This window comes from Epinephelus fuscoguttatus, linkage group LG6, assembly GCF_011397635.1.
Source record: "Epinephelus fuscoguttatus linkage group LG6, E.fuscoguttatus.final_Chr_v1".
Lineage (NCBI taxonomy): Eukaryota > Metazoa > Chordata > Actinopteri > Perciformes > Serranidae > Epinephelus > Epinephelus fuscoguttatus.
Genome location: NC_064757.1, coordinates 14,194,540 through 14,215,893, shown reverse-complemented (window position 1 = coordinate 14,215,893; position 21,354 = coordinate 14,194,540). Strand labels below are relative to the sequence as shown.

At 41.5% G+C, this 21,354-nt stretch overlaps 2 protein-coding genes across 6 annotated transcripts in view; one reads left to right on the top strand and one right to left on the bottom strand.

Annotated features, from left to right (window-relative positions):
• Positions 1-3,704, top strand: part of ncor2 (nuclear receptor corepressor 2) — a 108,120-nt gene extending 104,416 nt beyond the window's left edge. For all 5 annotated transcript variants that reach the window (XM_049579067.1, XM_049579069.1, XM_049579068.1 and 2 more), the window contains 2 exons: positions 221-400; positions 535-3,704. In XM_049579067.1, coding sequence (XP_049435024.1) covers positions 221-400; positions 535-725 — 371 coding nt within the window. In that variant the 3' untranslated portion in view covers positions 726-3,704. The remainder of the gene's footprint in view (positions 1-220; positions 401-534) is intronic.
• Positions 3,705-5,345: 1,641 nt separating this feature from the next.
• rflna (refilin A) lies at positions 5,346-15,535 on the bottom strand. The gene is made up of 4 exons (XM_049579084.1): positions 15,270-15,535; positions 14,801-15,143; positions 9,045-9,154; positions 5,346-8,895 (listed from the first exon to the last, which is right to left on the bottom strand). The coding sequence occupies exons 2-4, from the start codon at positions 15,017-15,019 to the stop codon at positions 8,562-8,564; spliced, it is 663 nt and encodes a 220-aa protein (XP_049435041.1). The 5' UTR covers positions 15,020-15,143; positions 15,270-15,535; the 3' UTR covers positions 5,346-8,561.
• Between the last annotated feature and the right edge of the window lie 5,819 nt (positions 15,536-21,354).

Sequence of the window (21,354 nt, the reverse complement as noted above, 5' to 3'; positions counted from 1 at the left end):
TTGGAAATATATCTGCACGTAGGTCTGTGTCTGTAGTTTCACTTTTAAGTTAGCATATTATAGAAAACTGGACCTCTGACCTTGGCGGTGGTCTGGTGGTCTTGGAGTGACCTTCTAGTAACAGTTGTATTTAGTCTGTTTCTTTCCCTCTTAAATGTTACAAGTCTTGTATGAAGTAAAAGTATACTGCAGGTTAAAGCTGTGCTTCGTCTGTTTGCAGGTGGGGGGAAGTCCTCAAAGGGCAGCGGGCGCTCTAATGGGCGGAAGGCCAAATCTCCAGGACCAGGTCTGTCAGGGGGCGAGAGACCGTCCTCTGTATCCTCAGTCCACTCTGAGGGAGACTGCAACAGAAGGACTCCTCTTACCAACCGTGTCTGGGAGGATCGGCCTTCATCCACAGGTATGAAACCTCAGTTTCAGAGTTCGATCAATTTAGCGTTAACTGATTTGATACAGTATCTGTTGAAGTGATTGCCTTGAAGGTGAAAATGTCTTCAACTCATCATAACAATTCTGTCGCTCTGCCTTTTGCAGGTTCAACTCCAACTCCCTTCCCCTGTAACCCGCTGATCATGCGTTTCCCCAGTGGGACGGTGTCTGCTCCCTCCCCCTCTTCTGGCCAGCTGGGAGGCCAGGGGCCAGGACCTGGGCAGGGCCGGTCCTGGGAGGAGGAGCCCAAGCCTCTACTCATGTCTCAGTACGAGACACTGTCTGACAGCGAGTGACCCAGAAATCTGTCATACCACAAGACCCGCTAACAGTCAACCAACTCTGTGCTGCTGCAGCAGCCACACACACACACACACACACACACACACACACACACCTGCTGAGGCATCTGCAAACCTACCCACACCATTCCACTCTGCATTTCCTCCGTCAGTTTTCAAGCAAGGATTGTGTCCTCCTCCTTTCACACACCTGAGACGCCAAGCAACAACGAGCTGAGACACTGCTGCTCCGTGTGTGCGTGTGTGTATGTTTGCACTTACGTGTTATGCATTCACTCCAGGACTACTCTAAAGGACAAATCACTTTTTTTCTGTTTGTTCTTCTTTTCTTTTTCTTTTTTTTATTTTTTTTTTAACTTTACTACTTTTCCTCACTGGCCTTATCAATATAGACACATTGACCTGCACCTTTGGGTGTACCGCTCTAATGTGCTGACACTTATGTAGAAGGGACTCTGAGGTCGTGTTGCTGGTCCGGTCAGGAGCCTGATGACGGCTGCTTGAGTGACAGATTTTGACCACAGATCTGACCTGAGAGCAGCAGCCCTGCACAGCGAGGACCCTCTCATGTTTCTACACGGTGAACTCCAGGTGCAGACAGCCTGAGCACTGCTACCACTACAAGAACACGTGCAAAGCAACGGGAGGAGAATCAACATCCTGTTTTTTTTTTTTTGTTTTTTTTTTCTTGTTTCGGTTCTTTATTTTGCTCCTTTAAATTCAGTCAGTCCAGTCCTGTGTTTGGAACGTGAGCTGAGACCTTTAGTACATTTTGATGGTGAACTTTTGATGGTGTCATTTGTTGTCTATTATCTGCAATGATGTATCTTTTTTGGGGCAGGGGCAGGGGCAGGGGCCAGAGATTGTTATGCGGGAGGGTCATATCATTGGTTTACAGGGTAAACATGCTGTTCATTGCTGATGTCGTCATATATTGGGTTGGGGGGTTGGGGCGGGGGTTCCTGAGGAAAGGCAAAGGCCTGTTGACTTCAGGCATCCACGTGGGGAGAGAGATGATTTGCCAGATGGATGGCACTGAAACAAGTGACACTTTCTCACTGTTTTTATATTAACCATGTCTGTGTTTGTTGAAACAGTTTTTGGATATTAAGCACTTAGTTGTCAGTCTGTTCACAATGGCATTTTTAAGAATCTGTGTTTCCTGGGGCAGGTTGAAAAATGGACTCAAGAACAGCATAGAAATCCCACTGTGGAGGTATCCTTTAACACCTATCTGTTTATTTTGGTCTTGCCACCGATATTCTTTATGGCTCCCACACTCAAAGCGACAATCACATTTTAGTGAACGACGACTAAGCCGCTTCGAGCAGGTGCAGACCAACCTTAAAGCTGCTTAAAGGCAAACTCCTCAGCATTACATGGAGTTTGCTCGCATTGAAGAGGTGACACAAAAAAAGCCATCTTTCTATGACCCTTGGTCCATGGTGGTGTCAGCTTCAGCTGGCCCGCTAGAATCCCGTCTAGGAGCTGTTGTGACGGCCTGACCTCTGACCTTTTACTGCCTAGAAGAGGAGCTGAGACCCAACTTCTCATCCAGGCAGATTTTGTACAGTTATGAGATATTCCTAGTGTTAAGTGCCATTTATTTTACATATACAGTACTGAAGTTACCAAGTGACGCACAACTTTTCTTTTAGCCCCCCATGACAGGGTTTATACTGTCCACGCAGGGAAATCTGAAAACTAAACAGAAACGTCCTCTTTTTTTTAAAGAAAAAAATATTGTGTGCATTTTTTCTTCTTTTTTTTCAAATCCATCACAGCCTTAGCTTTTAACTTTTTCACTCATTAGATTTATCTTCAAACCAAGCTGTGTCACAGGGCAGCTTAGCTGGGCCTGCATCAAACATTCTCTCCACTTTGACATACTTCAAGTGTACTTCATTACACCCCCGTGTTTGTACTGGTCGGAGGAAGTCGAGGGGAAGGCATCGGAAAGCATTCTGGTAGTTTTATGTAACATTAGTTGACATGTTCTCACAGTTTACTGCAGTATTTTAAAGGTCACCCTCTCTGTAAATGATGTGAAATGTGTCCGGCTTTTGGCTCTGTGCAACCAGGGACGAATTCTGTCCTCTGACTGAACACTCTGAAGCGATGGCAGTGAGATTGTTTAATGGTTTAGAAAGAATTACCTCTCTATCTTCATTTAGTCACAGTGGATTCTCACAAACATGACTGTTATAGGACTACCTCCTCTCCCTCCTTCATCCTACCTGTCAGTGCTGAAGCATCCAGCATGCCACATCTACAGAAAGCTCAGCCATGTTTAAGGTCTGATGGGGTTTTTTTTGGTTGTTTTTTTTTTTTTTTAAATCATGGCTGATGGAGGGTTTGTAATTTCATCAGGAAACGGCAGAAATACAGCCAGGCTTTGTACATTGGTCTCTCTGCGTGTATATCATTTATCCACTGATGATATTTAAGAATGTGACGGTAAACAGACTAAGCCATATCCAGCTGTTCCCTAAACCGATGATGGACTAATGTGTTGTTTTTAAAAGTATACTGAAATGAATTTTAACATGCATCCATTTTTGTTAAGAGTTTGTTTTGATTTCAGTCGTGTCACAGATCTGAAAATAATCATTCAAAAAACATGAAAAGACAAAGTTGATTTCTGATGTGTTCCCTGGACTGTCAAAGGGGGGAGGGGTGGGGGGGGATTGACATAAACAGTACATTGTTCAACCATTTTGTGCATAATGATTTTTTTTTTATTATAACCCACTGTATAATAGCAAGGATTGTATATAAAACTGAAGAGATGTAAATATTTATGTGGCTTGCTTCAAGGTTGGTATTACAAAAAAAATAAATAAAAGAAAAGAAATATTCACATGGTTAAAATTCTACATGCCCACCAGCAAGCTTTGTGGATAGCAGTGTAAAAATGAAAAACAAAAAAGACACTGCCTTAATGTTTAAATAAAAAGCTTATTGCCATTCATGGTCTCAGAGTGTTGTTATTTTAGTGGTGTGTGTTTGTGTTGGATTTCAGTGTTCTCACACTTTCTTTTATTCATTTTGGCCCACAGGGATGTCTGACAGGCCCAAAGTAGGGAAAGTCAAGTACCACCAGGTGGCAGTATAAGCATATTTTTACCAGCTATGAATTGAATATGTCTGATACAGAATTCTGGAGAAGACAATTTATCACTAATAACTGAACACGATTAAGTAACAAATACAGTCTTGACCCTTGTTAATGCTGCAGTTACTCTCGTGATGAAGTACATAAAATTAAACATTAAAACTGATGAGAGTACTACTGATAATCTCATTACAATGTAATGTTTTTGCTGGGAAACCTTGGATCCTGGCATTCATGTGGATGACACTTAATAAGTGCCAGCCACCCAAATACCTTGGCAGACTAAGTACACCCCTTCATGGCAGGACAATGCATCAAACCACACCATAAAAACTGCTCAGGGTTGGCCCAAGGAATGTGACAAACGGCTCAAGACATCGACCTGGCTCCCCAGTTCCCAAGATCCCAATTCCATCAAGCATCTGTAGAATGTGCCAGTACCCCACATCTCAGCCCAGAGGACTCAAAGGATCCACCACCAACCCCCAGGATACTCCCAGAGGCCCTGTGTTCATGCCTCAACAGGTCAGAGCCAAGTCCGATCCAAGAAGGCCTCACCGTGGATCAGACTTGTCTCTGAGGTACTGGCACATCCCACGAATGCTCGATTGGATTAGATTTGGGGAATTTTGCAGCCAGGTCGAGGCCTTGAGCTGTTTGTCAAGTTTCTTGGGCAATTCCTGAGCAGTTTTTGTGGTGTGGCATGGTGCATTATCCTGTTGCCATGAGGGAGTGTTCTTGTTTTGCAATGGTGCTTAGGTGGGTGGTGTGTGCCAAGTGGCATTTACTCGAACATGAATTCCAGAACCCAAGGTTTCCCAGCAGAACATTACATTGTAATGAGATGATGGAGATTATTCTCTTCGTCTGTTAGTGGTTTTAATGTTTTGGCCGATCGTTGTGTTTGTTGTACAAATGTGCTTCTCGGGAGCCTCTCATCTGGTCTCCTGATCTCCTGTACTTTCGTTAAGCTCCTATGAAGGACAGACAACTTGCCTTTTATAACCCCTCCCCATCCTTACAAAGTCATATATTTATAAAAGTATAATATACTACTTCTACCCCATGGAAGTATTTCATTTTGTAGCCTCCAGAAGTGTCTTTGTTTGCGGTCTTTTAACAGGACAGACGAGTGCTGAACAGTCAACAGTTTCTCTGACTTAAACTGAACTTGCTGATCAGATCGTAATTGAGAGATGAAGAGCAAATTTGGACAAGTAAACCATCTCTAAGGACATCAGATAAAGCATTTTGTTGTTGAGACTTCCCTCATTAGAGGAGAATCTTCATGAATAAATAATTTACTGCTTAGAAACTCGCTGGGAGTCAATATTCAGGCTTCCTTTGCATTTGAAAGAACACTGATTTTCACAGCCTAGGAGGCGTCAAATCAAAGTGTGTGACCCACCCCTCTGTGGCTGGAGAACATCTTTCTTTCAGAAGGCTAAGCAATATTGTGTGATCAAAATGAAGCAAAATATGAACTCAACACAACAGAATTAGGGTTTGGGAATTGCTTGTTTTTATTCATTTAGGATATACATCTTTTTAAATTATTTTCTTTGATCAGAACAAGAACTATGATTGACGTACAAAAATATAAAGAGAATTATGAAGTGCCTCGATGCCACATATACAACAGGAAAATATTTTACAGTAACAAAATCAAGTGTTAGGAAAAACAAAAGCATCTCACATAAAACCACCAACGTATTTAACTTGACACCCACCAACTTTCTCTCATCATTCTCTGACATTTCACAGACCACCTACACATAGCAAAACTCTCCATCGTCTTGCCAAGAACTTTACTGTTCAGTATAAAAAGCCATCTTCAAAACAACTTCCCGACCTCATTAATGTTTCTTTTTAAAGAGCCGATCTGACATTTCTCCCCTTGTTCTGCCACTTACTGTTCCCTCATTAAAACCCAGTACCCATCTTACAGTACTGTTGCACCACCTCTTGTGCCCTCCACGTACCTCCTACCCTTACACTAATCTGGAGGGTATTTCAAACTATAAAAAATAACAAGACCGCAAGTTCAACACCTCAACTGAGAATTGGGAATACACATTTCCAATGAAGTAAAACTGATACCCATGAAGATTTGAGGTAAAGTCTGAAGTTTCAATATTTGCCATGTTCAGTTATCTAAATATATATATACTGGATACGACAGACACAGAAAGAAGTCATAAAAACACTCAATAAAAATCTATTTTACATCTTCAACGGGAAGATCTGCTCCACTCTTTACGTGTTACTGATTACAGAGGGGGTTGACAGTTTTGAGCTAACGGTTCAGAAACTGCCCAACATGACAGTGTGTTAATATCTGAAAACAACATGGAACACTCTGCTGCACCAGCTATTCATAAATTCAAGCCTTGTCATGTTTAGTGTTTAGTGTTGAGTTTAGTGTTTATAGGAGATTAACACATCACTAAATTTAAAGTTTATGCATCACACAAAGTAGTTCTTATAGAGAAACTGGTTATTATGTTTAACTTCCAGGTGTAACTGTTAGTGACTGTACGTAACGTTAGCTAACACAACCAACTGACAAAGCTCACGTTAGCTTGCTTATAGGCTATATGACCCATTTAGACCCATTTGACCCAATGTGATTAATGTCCGAACATAATGCGTTATTTTTTTTCATGGTGTGCCGCCATTTTGTTTCTTTGACGCACCCTAGTCAAGCCACTGCAGCAGCTTTCTACCAAGGAGTAATGTATAACAACATCAAGACAAACTCCCATATGGCTCAGCTGACGAGTCCAAATTAATATGCACCTTATGTCGAACAGAATTAAAATATCACCAAAGTACTTTGAGTTTAAGCTACCACCTATGAACTAATTTTGAACTGTTTTTTTTTTTTTTTAAATTATTTTTAAAAAAGTTATTGATGCATAGAATGGAGAAAGGTAATAATACGACTGAAATGTCTGACCTGACATTTGGGAAGATTTTAAATAAAAAAAACCTGACTATAATATCAGAATAAATGACCAGATCACATTAGCTAGGTTAGCATAAACAAAACAAATTCTTACCTACATTTAGAAATGATTACTAGTTACATTTAATATATCATCCCACTAAAACTAGAATTTGAATTTTGTGATGCTTCAGTGACTTTGGACTTTTTTGGATGAAGCTGCAGACAGTTCTTAAGTATTAATAGTGCAACATGATTTAGTAGGCTATATCTCAAGTTTGAAACTATCAACTAGTTAGCCTACTTCACACAAACTTGGTGATGTATTTATGAATAGCTGGTGCCTAATCCAGAACAGTGTTAGCCTCATTTTGAGAGGCATTTGAAACAATAATCCTTGTAGCACGAAACCATCCAGTTGGAAATACTTCTTGTTTTTATGTTTGACTCTCACAGAGAAGTAGACGACTGAACGCCACGGCTTCCGCTTCCCCCTGATTGTCTAGGCTATTTCTTTTTGGCACTTGTGTGAGCAGCTGCACCATCTGACACCAAAGAGGGTTAAAAACAAACACTGATTAAAAAAAGCAAACCAATACCCACCGTGCTCAAAGGCCCTGAAAACATGTCTGTTCTCAATCATCTTTTAACAGCAGATGATGTGGTCCAGATGAAGCAGATTAACTGAGTTTTTAAGTGTTCAGCTCTTAATAAATAATGGATGTCCCCCTCCCAACTTCATTGATTGTTGCTCTGCAGCCAACAAGCTAAAAAGAACCTGTTTACCAAAACACCCTCATTTATAATCTCAACCAGAGTATTCAAATTAAGTCTTAACAGAGGTTTAACATAAGGTAAAAACCATAACTGCGGTGATCCAGTATTGTTGAATATTGAATGTTACAGACAATTTAAGATTTGAAACCCAAGTTTTCAGAGGCTTTAAATATCTCCCTTTTTAAAATTATTCTCCTGGCAATCTGCTGTTATTGTGCTGTGATCCTTCTATTCATTAGTCTTAATTCTGCAGAGCACTCAGCTGAATAAACAGGACACCTTGCAGAGTGTAGAGGGTTTAATTAAATGCTTGATCAAACTAGACAGGCTGCTGTTTGTGTGTTAATTAAAACTGTAAAACAAAATCAAGTGCTCTGTCTCAGAGTGTGGGGTTATTACAAAGATATAAACTGCTCAAACTATCTTTGGTCCAATTTTGTTTTATATGCTGTACTGACACCCCCCCCCCCCCGCCCTGCAATGCCAAGTCCGCTGGGAGGACTGTGATATATAGAAAACAAGTGCAATAAAGCCATATTAGAAAGCTTTGCATTGGTGTGACTGGGTTTGCGCAGGCTCGGCTGAAATCCACCACGTCTTCTCGACTTTTCTCTACATGCACAGACGTTTACAGTCTGTTACCTTCACTGAGGTTACAATCCAACCTGAAAAGAGAGCAAAGGCCACCAATTTGTCAGCTCTTGTATTAAATAAGACATTAACCATTGAAGTGCAGCTTTAAACTGCCGGAGGACAGACTCCCTTTTTAAAGACTGCATCAGTAGAAAGTCTAAATACACTCAGGTGAAACGTCACTAAAGAGTTCCCAGAGTTTCCTCCATGGCAAGTATAGATAAACAGAGTAAGGTATTTAGGGGCTCCGGGTATTACTTTAAGTATTTCCCTTTCGATACGGGCCTTCCCAAGTTCCTCGTCCTCCAAAACAAACGTGATGATCACCAGGTAGCCCTCTCCCAGTGCCGTCTGGGCCCTACAGGTCCTCTGTGTAGATGATACAGGGACTAGTGTCCTCGCTCGACTCCAGCTGCACCGTGGAGACAAACCAGCGGCGGGAGCCTGTGGCGTTGTAGTTGAGCGTGGTGCGGTAAGTGTTCTTGGCATGCTTCGGGTAGATGATGGTGGTGCTCTGGTAGCTGATTGGCTTCTGCCGCGGCTCCAGGTACACCTGGGACTTGTAGCTCCTCCAAGTGCAGTTCCGCACTGCCACTACTGTCTCGCTGAAGGAGGTGGCTGTGGGGACGGGGGCGCAGTACACCCGGTCTCTGTAATGCTTGTCGGAGTCGTACTTGACCTCAGAGTTGCACCTGGACAGGAGAAGGTGAGAACTCTTTAGAAACACATCTGAAATTGATCACTAGGTGGCAGTGTTGACAAGACAATATTGATGAAAATCAGTGCTCTGGGCTCCATATTCAAACAAATTCTGTGTCTTTATGTGTCAGCGTTGTCTTACTTGATTTCCTGCTCTGGTTTGGGGTTGACCTCGATGCTTTCCCCAAAGAACACAGGGTACATGCGAGTCTTTGGGTCTGTGCCCGTGGAGTTAAGCAGCAGGTAGGGCAGCTGTGCGGAGGAAACACAGTCAAGAGTCAGTTAAAAAGAATCTCACAAAAAACATCCATGAACTGCTGAACTGTTTGTAACCAGCCTGCCAGCGTGTCCATTCAAAGAATTCCAGTAAAAAATCCCAGCATGGTTGGGGGTTTCAGCAGAGCCAGCAACCCAAATTAAAAACACTGCAGTCCCCACCCTCTCCAGGAAAACACGCGCCTTGATCCGCCCTCATGTGTCCGTGGCACGATGATTACTACAACAACTATTAGACAAGAAGCACAGCAGTCGGGGCAACACTTCCATTTTAATTCAGATAATTACACAGTGTGGGTCCAGCCAAATTAAGTGTTGGTGGTAAATCTCTTTCTGGCTGGCTGGAGATGTGTGACCCTGACACAACCTGTGTGTGTGTGTGTGTGTGTGTGTGTGTAGACTGAAAACAGGCTTACAGATGTTGGCCCTGCAGTAGTTACAGAAATGCTAAATGCACTTACTGATATGAGTCTCTAGAGCAGCTGGTAGCCAGACTGAGTGGAGATGATGCTGTTAGAAAACGATAATGAGGTGATGTTGAAAGATTCTCGTTCTGCCTACCAGCCTGCACAGGGAGGTCAGAGGTCTCATGGGAGAAAGTTATCTAACTGAAAGACAGTCTGTAAAAGGTCTGCAACTAACGATTATTTTTATTATCTATTAATCTGCCCATTACTTTGTCTATCAGTCATTTCGTCAATAAAATGACTAAAAAAATAGTGACGCAAGCCCTGTGTACCATCCCAGAGTCCAAGGGTACGCATTATAATGGTATGTTTATTTGACCAACAGCCCACAAATCCAAAGCTATTCAGTTTGTTATCATGTATGACAAAGAAAAGCATCAAATTCTGACATTTTAGAAGCATTGAAACTTTAAAAAACTTCTGAAATCATTATTCGATGATCAAAATAGTTTTCTGTCAATCGACTACAAATTGAACCAATTCGACTATGATCGAAACAATTAATCGACTAATCATTGCAGCTTTAGTCAGTAATGACACATGCTGTGTCTTCATTATATTTCTTGATTCTTATGAAAATCATGATTTCTATGGGTTCAAATTATCAACTTGTGTAAGAGGGTGTCTCCTCTCTTCAGGTTCATCTTAACCTGTGGCCACTGTCACCACTCCACCTTCTTCACACATTAGAGCTGTTTCACACAGTTCACACACACAGTTTGATGCTTTCTGGGACGTAAAGTACTTTTGAAACCAAAATATTAGGTTCAAGGGCTGCAACTAATCCTTATTTTCACAAATAATTCATCTGACCATTGTTTTCTCAATCAATCGATTAATCGAACAATTTTTTTCTTCTTTTTTTTCCTTTTTTTTTTTTTTTTTTACCAAAAGTCCCCATAAAAAAACACATTTTCAACTAACTATCGCATGACACCACTTTTGTTTATTTTTGACAAGTTCAAACAAGGTAGTGTTCAGCATTTTGTGTAAAAACCCCTTAAATAGTATCTAAACTTCTGCAAACTGGCTGATTTTTTGTTTAAGCTCTAATCGGTTTCTGTAGGTATAGGCGTAGATTGCCTCCTCAATATTTAGAATATGCACATTTGCACTCCCCAGTAAAAACATGAAAGTAGAAAGGGACAAATTTAAAGATAAAATTTGTGCAGAAAATGCTCAAATTGTTGCATAAAAAATCACCAGAATGGAGAAAAGTTAAGTGTTTGGCGCTCAAAATTTTCTAGCGAAGGACTCCTAAACCCCCTGTTTAATCTGTGCCCCCCTCCAATATTGAAACAAAACCTACAGCCCTGCCTATGTAAGTAATCCAATGAACCATGTGGTCCTATTAAGGTCCAGTTAACCAACACTGAATACCACAAACACATACTGATGTTCCTGTAGGAATCATACAAATGTTACTGCATCAGTTTTCATGGGATTAATTCAGGTCATCTGTTTAAAACAGTGTACAACACCAGATGAGATAGAGATATACTGTACTCAACTACCTGTAGGGACCAGGTCTGTTTTAATGCTGACCCTTGACCTCTGAGTGTTCCGTGTGAAGCCATAAGGGGGCAAACAGATCTGCACCAATCAGAAACACAGATACTGCCACACACACACACTGTGAAGGAAGGTTGTAATAGACCGTTTTCTTTGCATGTGTGTCTCTGACGGATCTGAATCAAATGGCACCCCAACCACTACTCCAGCACCTCTCACATTACAGCGGGGAGGCTGTCACATGCTGTGCTTTGGCCACAGTTAAGCGCACATGCCACTACAGGGGACGAGCAAGAACAGGCCAAGGGCATAGCAGATCGCCGTGTGAAGCTCGTCTTACCTACAGCCTACAATCATCACCACACACTATCTGAGCGGTGGAGCTAAACTTGCACAGCTGCTAGTTTTGCCACGCCAGACTGAAAAAAAAAAAAAAAAAAAAAAAATCTGCAGGCCATTTCTTTTCTGCTGCTGGTACTTCGTGAATTGAAAAACTGTACAAGTATGTCTTTACCCATGCTGCTCCGGCATGGAGAGCATCCCAGGTATTTCTCCACGGTGAGTTCTGGCAACTTCTGCAAAGCAAACACTCGCGAATGGAGGGTAGGTCACCTCCAGGGAGGCAGTGGATCCCCCAGTAAGCACACAAAGCATAACCCCCTCCTGGAAGCACATTTCTGCCCAGGAAAAATAGTCTGCAGCTGAGCAAGCCACACAATGTACAATGCACAATGCAGAGCTGCAGAGAGAAATGCCAACTCAAACACACTTTCCAACTGCTGGCTGTTTGGTGAAGTGAACTGACTTTACATCCTGTGTTTGTAAGGACGTTAATGTAAGAGCATCAGTATCACACGGTGAGGCAGATTTAGAAAAAGACATAAGATCTGTCTCCTGTCTGTCCTCCTGTCTAATCCACCGACACTTGACCGGTATCCTTGAACAGGACATGCACACAACCTTCTACAGCTCAGAAACAGAGACTACATGACCACACTCATGTTTTTCATGCATCTGTCCCTCTGGTTAATTAATTCATATGTTAAGAAGTGCAAATATAAGAATAATTATCCAACATCTGCATAAATGTGACCCAGGTTTGAAAACAGACAAGCTGTCTGAGGGTTACTCCACGTTTTATTTAGAAGTGAGAGGTCATCAAACACTTATGCAATGTCCTGCAGCCACTCTAACAAGCCCCCTGCTCCCCAAAATAGAACTTCAGGATTGTTCTTAGGTGGCATACAAAAACAACACATAAATAGATTTGGAAAGAAAAAAAAATCGAGCACACATGTGCCTCCTCTTGTCCTGCTAACAGACACGTAACTTAAAAATATCTGATGGAGAGGTCTGATTCATTCCATACACACGGGCCCACAGATGGCAGTCGAAACACAAGCAGGAGCAGCCCCCTATCAGGACTGATCTTTAAAAGGAAAACCACATAGCAGAGGACTCCTACTAATCTGAACCTCCAAAGGATTAGAGGATCTCTCTCTTTCTCTGTTTCAGGCTTCATCAAACCAATGTCACGCAACTCCCAGGATGAAGTGCTGCATTTCTGAGGCCTCCCTCAGACACTCTAAAAGCCACCTTGACGTGTGCAGACATGTTCTGTAAGACTTTTGAAACTGGGAGTGACCTGGAAATGATTTTCAATCAAATCAGTCTTGTCATGAGTGACACAAATCACTGCCGTATGTGTCACTGAAATGCTTTGGGCACCATCAATTATCCAGTTTCCATGGAGTATAGTCTACTATGTGTAGTATCATGTCTGTTCTCAGCTGAATAAGTGCTAAAATAGGTGTACTGACTGTTTGTGTGGCCAATTTATAGTATAGTTTTTGCATGTATTGCTGGAAATATTATGTAGTTTAACATTTAAGAGAAATGTAATATAGTACTAATGCCTATAGGCTATTTTGAATTTTCAGGAAATAATTCAAGGAACTTAAAAAGTGCACAACCTGTGAACGTTAATTAAAGTTAAGAACTTACTATTTTGTTTTTATTCAGTTTTATGTATGGACTTGCTGGTGTCCGTGGTGGGATATGAGCTCAGACAAAGACAGATATCTAATCGTGTTCTCGTGAACAGGCACACTTTTCACTGGCGAGAGCTGTCATCACACAGGTCCTGTTTCTACTTTGTCTCTGCTGCGGCCACAGCCACAGACATGGTGAGCTGAACATTAATAAATCCAGCAGGACCCTGGCTTCCAGATGCTGGTGTATTTTTTAGCTTTAATCAATCAATTATTTTTCATTCAATTTGAGACTAAGATTAATCGGTATCATCTGCAGCTTGATTTCAGCTTTTCTCTATTTTCAGCATTTCATTTAGTGACTTTGGTGTCAAACTTCGCAGATTGAGCGAGATACATGGGAGGTGTCAGGTATCAGTGCACAAACTACTAAGAAACAGTAACACAAGACGTGATTTTAAACCTCTGTACTGAAGTTAGTATTAATATGGTGAGACCACTGTCATAATTATGAAATGCAAATACTGGGGGTCTTCTTCATGAGATGCCCATTTGACAGAGAGGTCCCCATCTTGGGGGTTGGAACAAGCTGTCGATCACCCACAGATGAGTAACAAGTACGGGAAAATATGATAAGGAGTACCAATGAAAACCTTTAAAAACTACTCAAATGAAACAATTTGAGAATGAGATATCATTCTGTGGTTAAACAGCTCGCCAGTCACCTGTGAAGAAGTGTTGCAAGTGGACATTGCTTCACTTTTAAGGGGTCACATACCACATGGGTTGGGAAAATCTAATAAACAACTAATTTGTCTTTCTGTTTATTTAAAGTGGTTCCAGCAGAGGATGCAGACCTGCTGCTGGTGGCTTATTTTAAGGTTTTTATAGAGCCAAAAGTCTGGCTTACATACTGTCTGTGTCTCATTAAGATTCTTCGGCCCTCTAATGGGCGTGATTGACATGAGAGACCTTGAAAAAGAAGTCTGACCCAAACCTTTCATGACAGCCCCCTCATGTAAATCCATCACAGAGCATTCCCATGATTTTTACTGTCTATCTTGTGAGACAGAAACCTGATCACACTAGGCATGGTGTACACACCTTCACTCAAATGCTACTGAGTGAAGTGTTATAAAGCTCTCTGTCATCCTGCTGGGAGCCCCTGGAATTCTGGCAAGGACCCCTGGGAGTCCCTGGACCCCAGTTTGGAAACCCAAGCGGGACTAATCAACTCACTGACCCTTATGACAGCACGTAGTTAGAGTCCAGCTGATGCACCAGGGTGAAAAAAGAAAAGATTTTAATGGCTTATTAAAGGCTGGTGACATCTTCAGCACAAGTGCAACATCAGAAGTTTGCAACTAAGGAATTTCTGACAGGGAGAGGGAGAGAGAGAGCTTCCAGATGTTGTGTGAGTGGGACTGAAGTGAAATCTGTTCCTGGCCAAACACTAAAATGCTCTCAGATTTTCAGTTTCTCTCACAGCAGCGTCATTATTTAGCCATTAGGTCTTTTTATCCTTTAATTCAGTGTGTCAATGAAGTGACTGACTGCAAAATTACTCTGGACACAAAACAGACCCGAGTCCCTGCTTTCAGATTACAAAATTGTTTCAAATCATAGAGTAAATAAAGCGATATGTTTCTTACCAGTTTGCCTTCTCTGCTTTCCTTTTTATAGTATCCATGATGGCTTTCGACGGGCGTCGTGCAGCTGCCGGAGCGCGACTCGATCAGACCCGGAGAGAGTGAGCAGAAGGGCGGACTGGGGCTGGGGGGCAACCCCGAATCCGGACTGTCGAGCAGCCCTTCCCGGTTCTTTCCTTTCAGGCTATCATCCATCGCTTGTAAATGTAGGTGCCCCACCATTTCTGGGACCACTCAAGTCAAAAAAACACCCCAAAATCTCGCCGACAAGTTGTAGCGCTCCGAGCTGCTGCGCGCTCCTGCGTCAAAAAGAAACAATCCTGGACGAACTTTTTCAAGATGACTTCTGCAAGCAGAGGAGAGGAGAGAGAAAAAAATCAGGAAATATGCGTTTAACCATTGCCCATACACTGTGGACAAAACACAGAGTGATATGAATTCTGTTTTTATTTATTCCAAAACTTTACTGTACCTGCGCGTCGTGAAGTATCCACCTTATATATTTAAATATATTCCAAATAGCCGTGAAAAACCAGCCACAACTTTGACACAAATCAAACCTGACACCAAACTGAATTATGAACTACCCTTAATTCAAAAAACTAAACAAAACTGTAGTTAAACTCGCGCAAAAACAAAAAGTCGACCGTGCGTCTGGCACCGATCAGGATGAGAGCTCCTCTGCTCTGCTCTGACTCTCTGTGTTGGTGTGTATCCGTGTGTGTGCGCGCTCTCCAGTGGAGAGCTCCTTCTTAATGATCCTGCCAGGCTTTTTTTTTTCTGCACCTGGATCCAGTCCAGCCCTCATGATCTGGATCACTTCCATATACAACCGACAGGGGCGAGCACGTCCTCCTCGGTCCTGCTGTCTGACTCAGTGTTCATGATCAGCACCCCTGCTGAAGTGCCACCCAGCAAGTTATCCAGATCCCAACTGCTGAGCTGGTGATCTGGTTATATTAATATTTATGAGTAGCAGTTAGTAATCAGTTGGTTTGAAATTGGCAATTATTTACCGATATCAATAAAAGCTAGTTATTACATAATAATAATAATAATAATAATATAAAACTGTTCATAATTAGTAAGTTATTAATTAGTCAGTTGGCCCTCATTCAATTTGGCTCTGTTCATCATTCATGGTTATTAATTACAAATAAATAACAATAAAATAGTAACTAGCAGTCGGTAGTGATAAAACTATTCACAATTAGCAGTTAGTTATCAGTTAATTATTCAGAGTTAATAATATGTCATCAGAACAATCAGTTAATAATTAGCAATTAATTACTGTTCTTTTGAATTAGTAAATATCATTGAATAATGTATCCACCATCTTCTAACCACTTCATCCTCTTGAGGGTCGCGGGGGGGCTGGAGCCTATCCTAGCTGACATTGGGCGAGAGGCAGGGTACACCCTGGACAGGTCACCAGACTATCGCAGGGCTGACACATAGAGACAAAGAACCATTCACACTCACATTCACACCTACGGACAATTTAGAGTCACCAATTAACCTAGTCCCCAATGTGCATGTCTTTGGACTGTGGGAGGAAGCCTGAGTGCCCGGAGAGAACCCACGCTGACACTGGGAGAACATGCAAACTCCGCACAGAAGGGCTCCCACACCCGGGATCGAACCGGGAACCCTCTTGCTGTGAGGCGATAGTGGTGGTTGCCACCCTGAATAATGTATCAATATTCATTATTTGTTAATAACACTTAGTTAACATACCACACTTAATAGTGATATTACCATTTATTATTAGCAGTTCATTTCGGATTTGTCACTCCTTTATTCCTCAAAACTTTCTCATAATCTAATCTGTTTACCATGAAATTTTCTAAGAACCCTTATGCTCTGACGATGATAAACTGTATTGATATAGATAACCCCGTGGCCTTTTCTCTAACGCCATACATTGAGCAAAGAATTGCAAACATATTGTTCTCTCTTAGTAGGCCGACATGGCCAAGACAACAAAACAATAAAAAGTCAGACAATGGATATTAAGATCAGGCTAAATGTAAACTAAGAACAGACAATTAACGAAGGAGTCATTTACCATATAATTTACTATTTTCCTGAATTTTGCCAAAGATAACAGATTCTTCAATTTAGATTCCTTTTGCAAATGATTCTGGAGAAGATGTAAAATAACGAATAACTCTTATTCTGGGTGAGCCCTAATAGAAGTTTACCCACAATAGTTTTAATAAAAGGCTGATACCAATAACCCAGTTGATGTATGGACAGATATGGTCAGCCAACTCTGTAATGCAAACCACGATGGGTCAGTGCTTTTAATGTGGTTATAATTCTCACAACACTAGAAAAAACAGAGTCTAACATTCTGAGGCATTGTGCAGATGCATTCATGTACATCAAATCATCACAGTCATGAAGTGGTTAAGGTGACGTCAATCATTTAATCCTGGCTTCAAAGAGAGAGAAGTCTTGTGTCTAAAATAAAACCCTAATCTAAGTCTCAAGTTCCAGAATGAAGCCAAAAAACAAATTGTCTTCCCAATATTTAAAATATCTTTGAGTTCAACACAAGCCCGAGTGAGCTGAAACTGCAAAATATCACAGGCAGACTGTTTATGAAGTGCATCTGAGAGAGAACCTCCACAGATATACAAAACTGTATCATCTGCATAACAATGAATATTATTCTATGTGCATAAACATGTTAATTATTTATGTTGACACATTTTATTCAGGCCTAAGCTCATCTTTTGATGTCAAAAGAATTACACATTAGCTGGATGACCGCACTGAGTAAAACCCAGAACAGTTATTCAGAAATCATCCAGAAATTACCCAATGTTATTCCAATGTAATCCTGTTGTGTGAGAAAAACTCCCTGATGTTAGTCCTTGTTTAGTTTCAGTCATTTAAGAAATCACCAGTGGGCTGCCTCTGTGGAGCACTTTTGTTTTGTTCATAAAGTATCTAGTCACTGACAGGATTATTAAAGGATTACTTCAGTTATTTTTTCACAAGGCCTGCGTGTATATGTGTCTCTGTGTGTCTGTAACCATCCTGCCTGGTGTATTTCAGGACTGGGTGGAGATGGGTGGGAACGCTGTGCATCCAGCAGTTACTAAATGAGTGTATGGTGGTGCACGCACACAGAGACACACACATACTTACACACAGAGCAGACAAAGCAGACCTGAGTGAACAAATGAGCAGACAGCAGTCATCACAGCAGGCAGAGGAGAAAGAATTGAATCCTTGTTGATGGCTCCCTCCACAAACGTCTGTTCTCTCTGTTCATACAGTTACTCTTACCAACAGCAGCTCTGCCAAAAGGGAAATCAGAGCATAAATAAGAGCCAGTGCAGTGCTGCACAGAGCTGACTGTGTGTCTTAAGTGGTTGATTGTACCTTTGATGGTCCACCAGCTCTCCATGGTGATTACCACAGATTGCCAGGAAATCATGCGTGATGTTTTTTGTTTTTTCAGTTCTCATAAAAACTAAGATAACTCTTTGTTTGCCTTTGTTGTCTGAAAGATATACTTAATTGCATGCCTGTTAAGCTTGTGCAGCTGTAATCTTGTTTGCTGAGAATTGTTTTCCCCTCCTCTGTGTTATTGTTTTGAAGCCGCAGCAGGAAGCTGCGGAGCGGCGCTGGGAGTTTTACTGGCGTTCCCCTGCGTCAGGTGTGTTTTTGTGTCATCATGTCCATCTTAAAGAGCCCATCATGTTGATCCTCAGGCATTCGAGGGATTAGTGCTGAGATCTGGTACAGATTAGCTATAAAATACTGGGACACAGATGATGAGCATGTTTGTGGGTTTAGGCATGTCTGTGAGCACGCCGGCAGGAAGCCGTGCAAAATTGCAGCCTCACTGAGGGGAAAGACAGCTCATGACCAGAGTGACCATGCTGGAATATTTTGGTATTTTATACATATAGGGTTGGTTTGGTTAAACATCTGCTCTGCTGTACATGCACACATTAAAGGGTCTGTTCACCCAAATGACAAAAAAACAAAGCACACTAACTTGGTGCTACATAGCATTACAGATGGTTTGGGTTTGACTTCTTTTAGCCTTTAAGGTATCCATCTTTGATATTTTTGCCTCCACCCCAATACAGTGAAGGTGAAGAGAATGTTATTTGTGCCTCTTACAGCATTGAGGAATTTTTTTTAAAACAAATTTAAAATCTCCTCTCTGAATCAGTGTCTCCATTAAATCGTCAAAAGTTTCCAATGGATTTTTTTCTTTGATAGAAAGTATTTATGTTTAAAACTGTAGCTGACTGTTTTCTGTGGAGTCACTGTGATACTGTTTCTATAAATAAATGTAGCTGTTTAATTTATAGCTGCAACCAGCAGCTCTATAGGCCATTCTGTTGGTTGGTTGGTCAATCCACAAAAATTTCCCCACCCTTTGGCAGTCACAACTTTTCCCTAGGAGGCTGATATTTGAAGGTCTGAAGGTCACACACACACACACACACATACTTGACGTATGTGTGTGTGTGTGTGTGTGTGTGTGTGTGTGTGTGTGTGTGTGTGTGTGTGTGTGTTTGTGTGTGTGAAGCTGTGTGTTTGTGTTCATGCCAATTGGCTTAGCTGGTGTGGGGGTGGCAATGGGCAATTTACTGACTCAGTGTTGCCAACTTGTCCACTTTCTCGCTAGATTTAGTGACTTTTCAGACCCTCTTAACAACATTATTTTTAAGAAGCAACTAGCAACAAATTTAGTGACTTATTCAGACCATCAGGAAAAAAAGGGGGAAAATGTTGTGTTGTAATTCATTCCTGTGATGCTGTTCAGAGTAATCACAGTCCACAACTCTCCGCTGTCAGTACGGGTACGTCTACCCCCTTCTTTCCTCTATCCTTCATGTAGTAGGTGTGGGACAGGCAGGAGGAGAGGTAACGCCATTTGCCCTGGGAGTTCAGTTGTCATGAGTTTTTATGGTCACATTGATGCTCTTGCTCTATGGATTGGAGGTGTGAAAAAATGGTGCACTATAGTATAAGCATGATAGCTCCCAGGCCATTTAAACATTTTCATGAGGATTTATGTATTGAATCCATTAATGTACGATGATGCCACCAATGTGCAAATGAGCATGTGATGTCATCTGGTGACTTTTAATGACTTTTGGAGCTAGCGCTAGCTACTTTCATTGATTATGTGGAACGACTGGTCACGAACCAAATGACAGCTGATTAACTGTTGATGCTAACTGGCAAAAAGGGGCAACGTGTGGATAGATGCCTGCACGTGGTCACAGCTATTGCATATTTGCGCTCGTTTGAATATAATTTTAAGCCACGCTAGCAGTGACGTTCATTTTCTACAGAGGAGCATTGTAAGAATTTTTGCTTTATTTTTGGTTTATGACCAAATTACCTACTGCAAAACATACAGTTTGTTTTCCTGTCAGGCTTATGAGCAAATATTCGCATGTTAACATGCTAAACTAAGATGGCGAATATTAAACAGTACCCGCTACACATCATTATATTAGTATTGTCATTGTGAGCGCATTAGCATGCTCCACTGTTGTTAAGTAGCCTACAGCCTCACAGAGCTGCTAGCATGGCTGGAAACTCTTAAAGGCCATCTAGACCAAGAACAATACCTGTAAGGTGTTTTTGGACCAAACAGTTGTGGGAACTCCCTGACAGGAAGTGGCCACTTGGGAGCTCCACCAAGAACTCTATACCTTCAAGGACTTTTTTTCTGTTTACATTTGCATCGTTGATATCAACTCTAAAGTGATATACTGTAAATCAGCCAGTGGTTGGTATAGCAACATGATGCTGCATTGACTGTGTCGGACCAATCAACGTATGCATACGACCGGACCAATCATTGTACACTTACATAACTCATGGTTCCTCTTGTGTTGGGGGAGAAACAACACTGAGATAGGATGTTGTAGTGCGGACACTACAACAAAAACAGAGGTTCTTAGAGCTATGTTCCAAAAACTATGAAAAAGTTCCTCAGGTCCAAAAATGCCTAATAACAATAACTATAAATAAATTCTTTTCAACATCCTTCTAACACAAGTGGCAAAGTCCACCCCATAGCTATAAGGACAATGACAGTGGCAAACAATATTGTTGGAATCACTTTTGACAGAAACGCTGATAGCCAGTCATTTCCTAAGGTGCTGACACAGCGTGTGCTTGGTGCCACAGTTTACAGAATCATGTCAATCATTGTCATTCATCAGTGTGGGTGCTCTCATCGTTATCATTATTGTTATTGTTCTTGGTGGTTCTTTTAGTGCTGTTTAATGTTGTGAGGCCTGCAATATGGGGGAGAAATCTCAAAATGTGGCTAAATAAAACCAAACTGAGTGCATGGATAGAAACCTCAAAACAAAGTAAGACGGACAAACTGGACAGAAGCATAGCAACAAGACAGTGTTAAATTGACAAAGACAGACAGGCTGGTCTGTTGTTACTATCACAACACTGGTGTTTATCACTTGATGAAAACTGCTTATCTTTACAAAAAAAGTCACATTATTAACTCCATTTTTATTCAGAGCATGTGCTGGACACATGTCAGT

What these genes read in the sequence shown, in the direction of transcription:
- rflna (XM_049579084.1), bottom strand. Translation starts at nt 15,019, where the DNA reads ATGGTGGGGCACCTACATTTACAAGCGATGGATGATAGCCTGAAAGGA. An exon ending in AAAGCAGAGAAGGCAAACTG is followed by an intron (nt 9,155 to 14,800) that starts GTAAGAAACATA and finishes TCCTCCGCACAG; the next exon opens with CTGCCCTACCTGCTGCTTAA. An exon ending in AAACCAGAGCAGGAAATCAA is followed by an intron (nt 8,896 to 9,044) that starts GTAAGACAACGC and finishes TCTCCTGTCCAG; the next exon opens with GTGCAACTCTGAGGTCAAGT.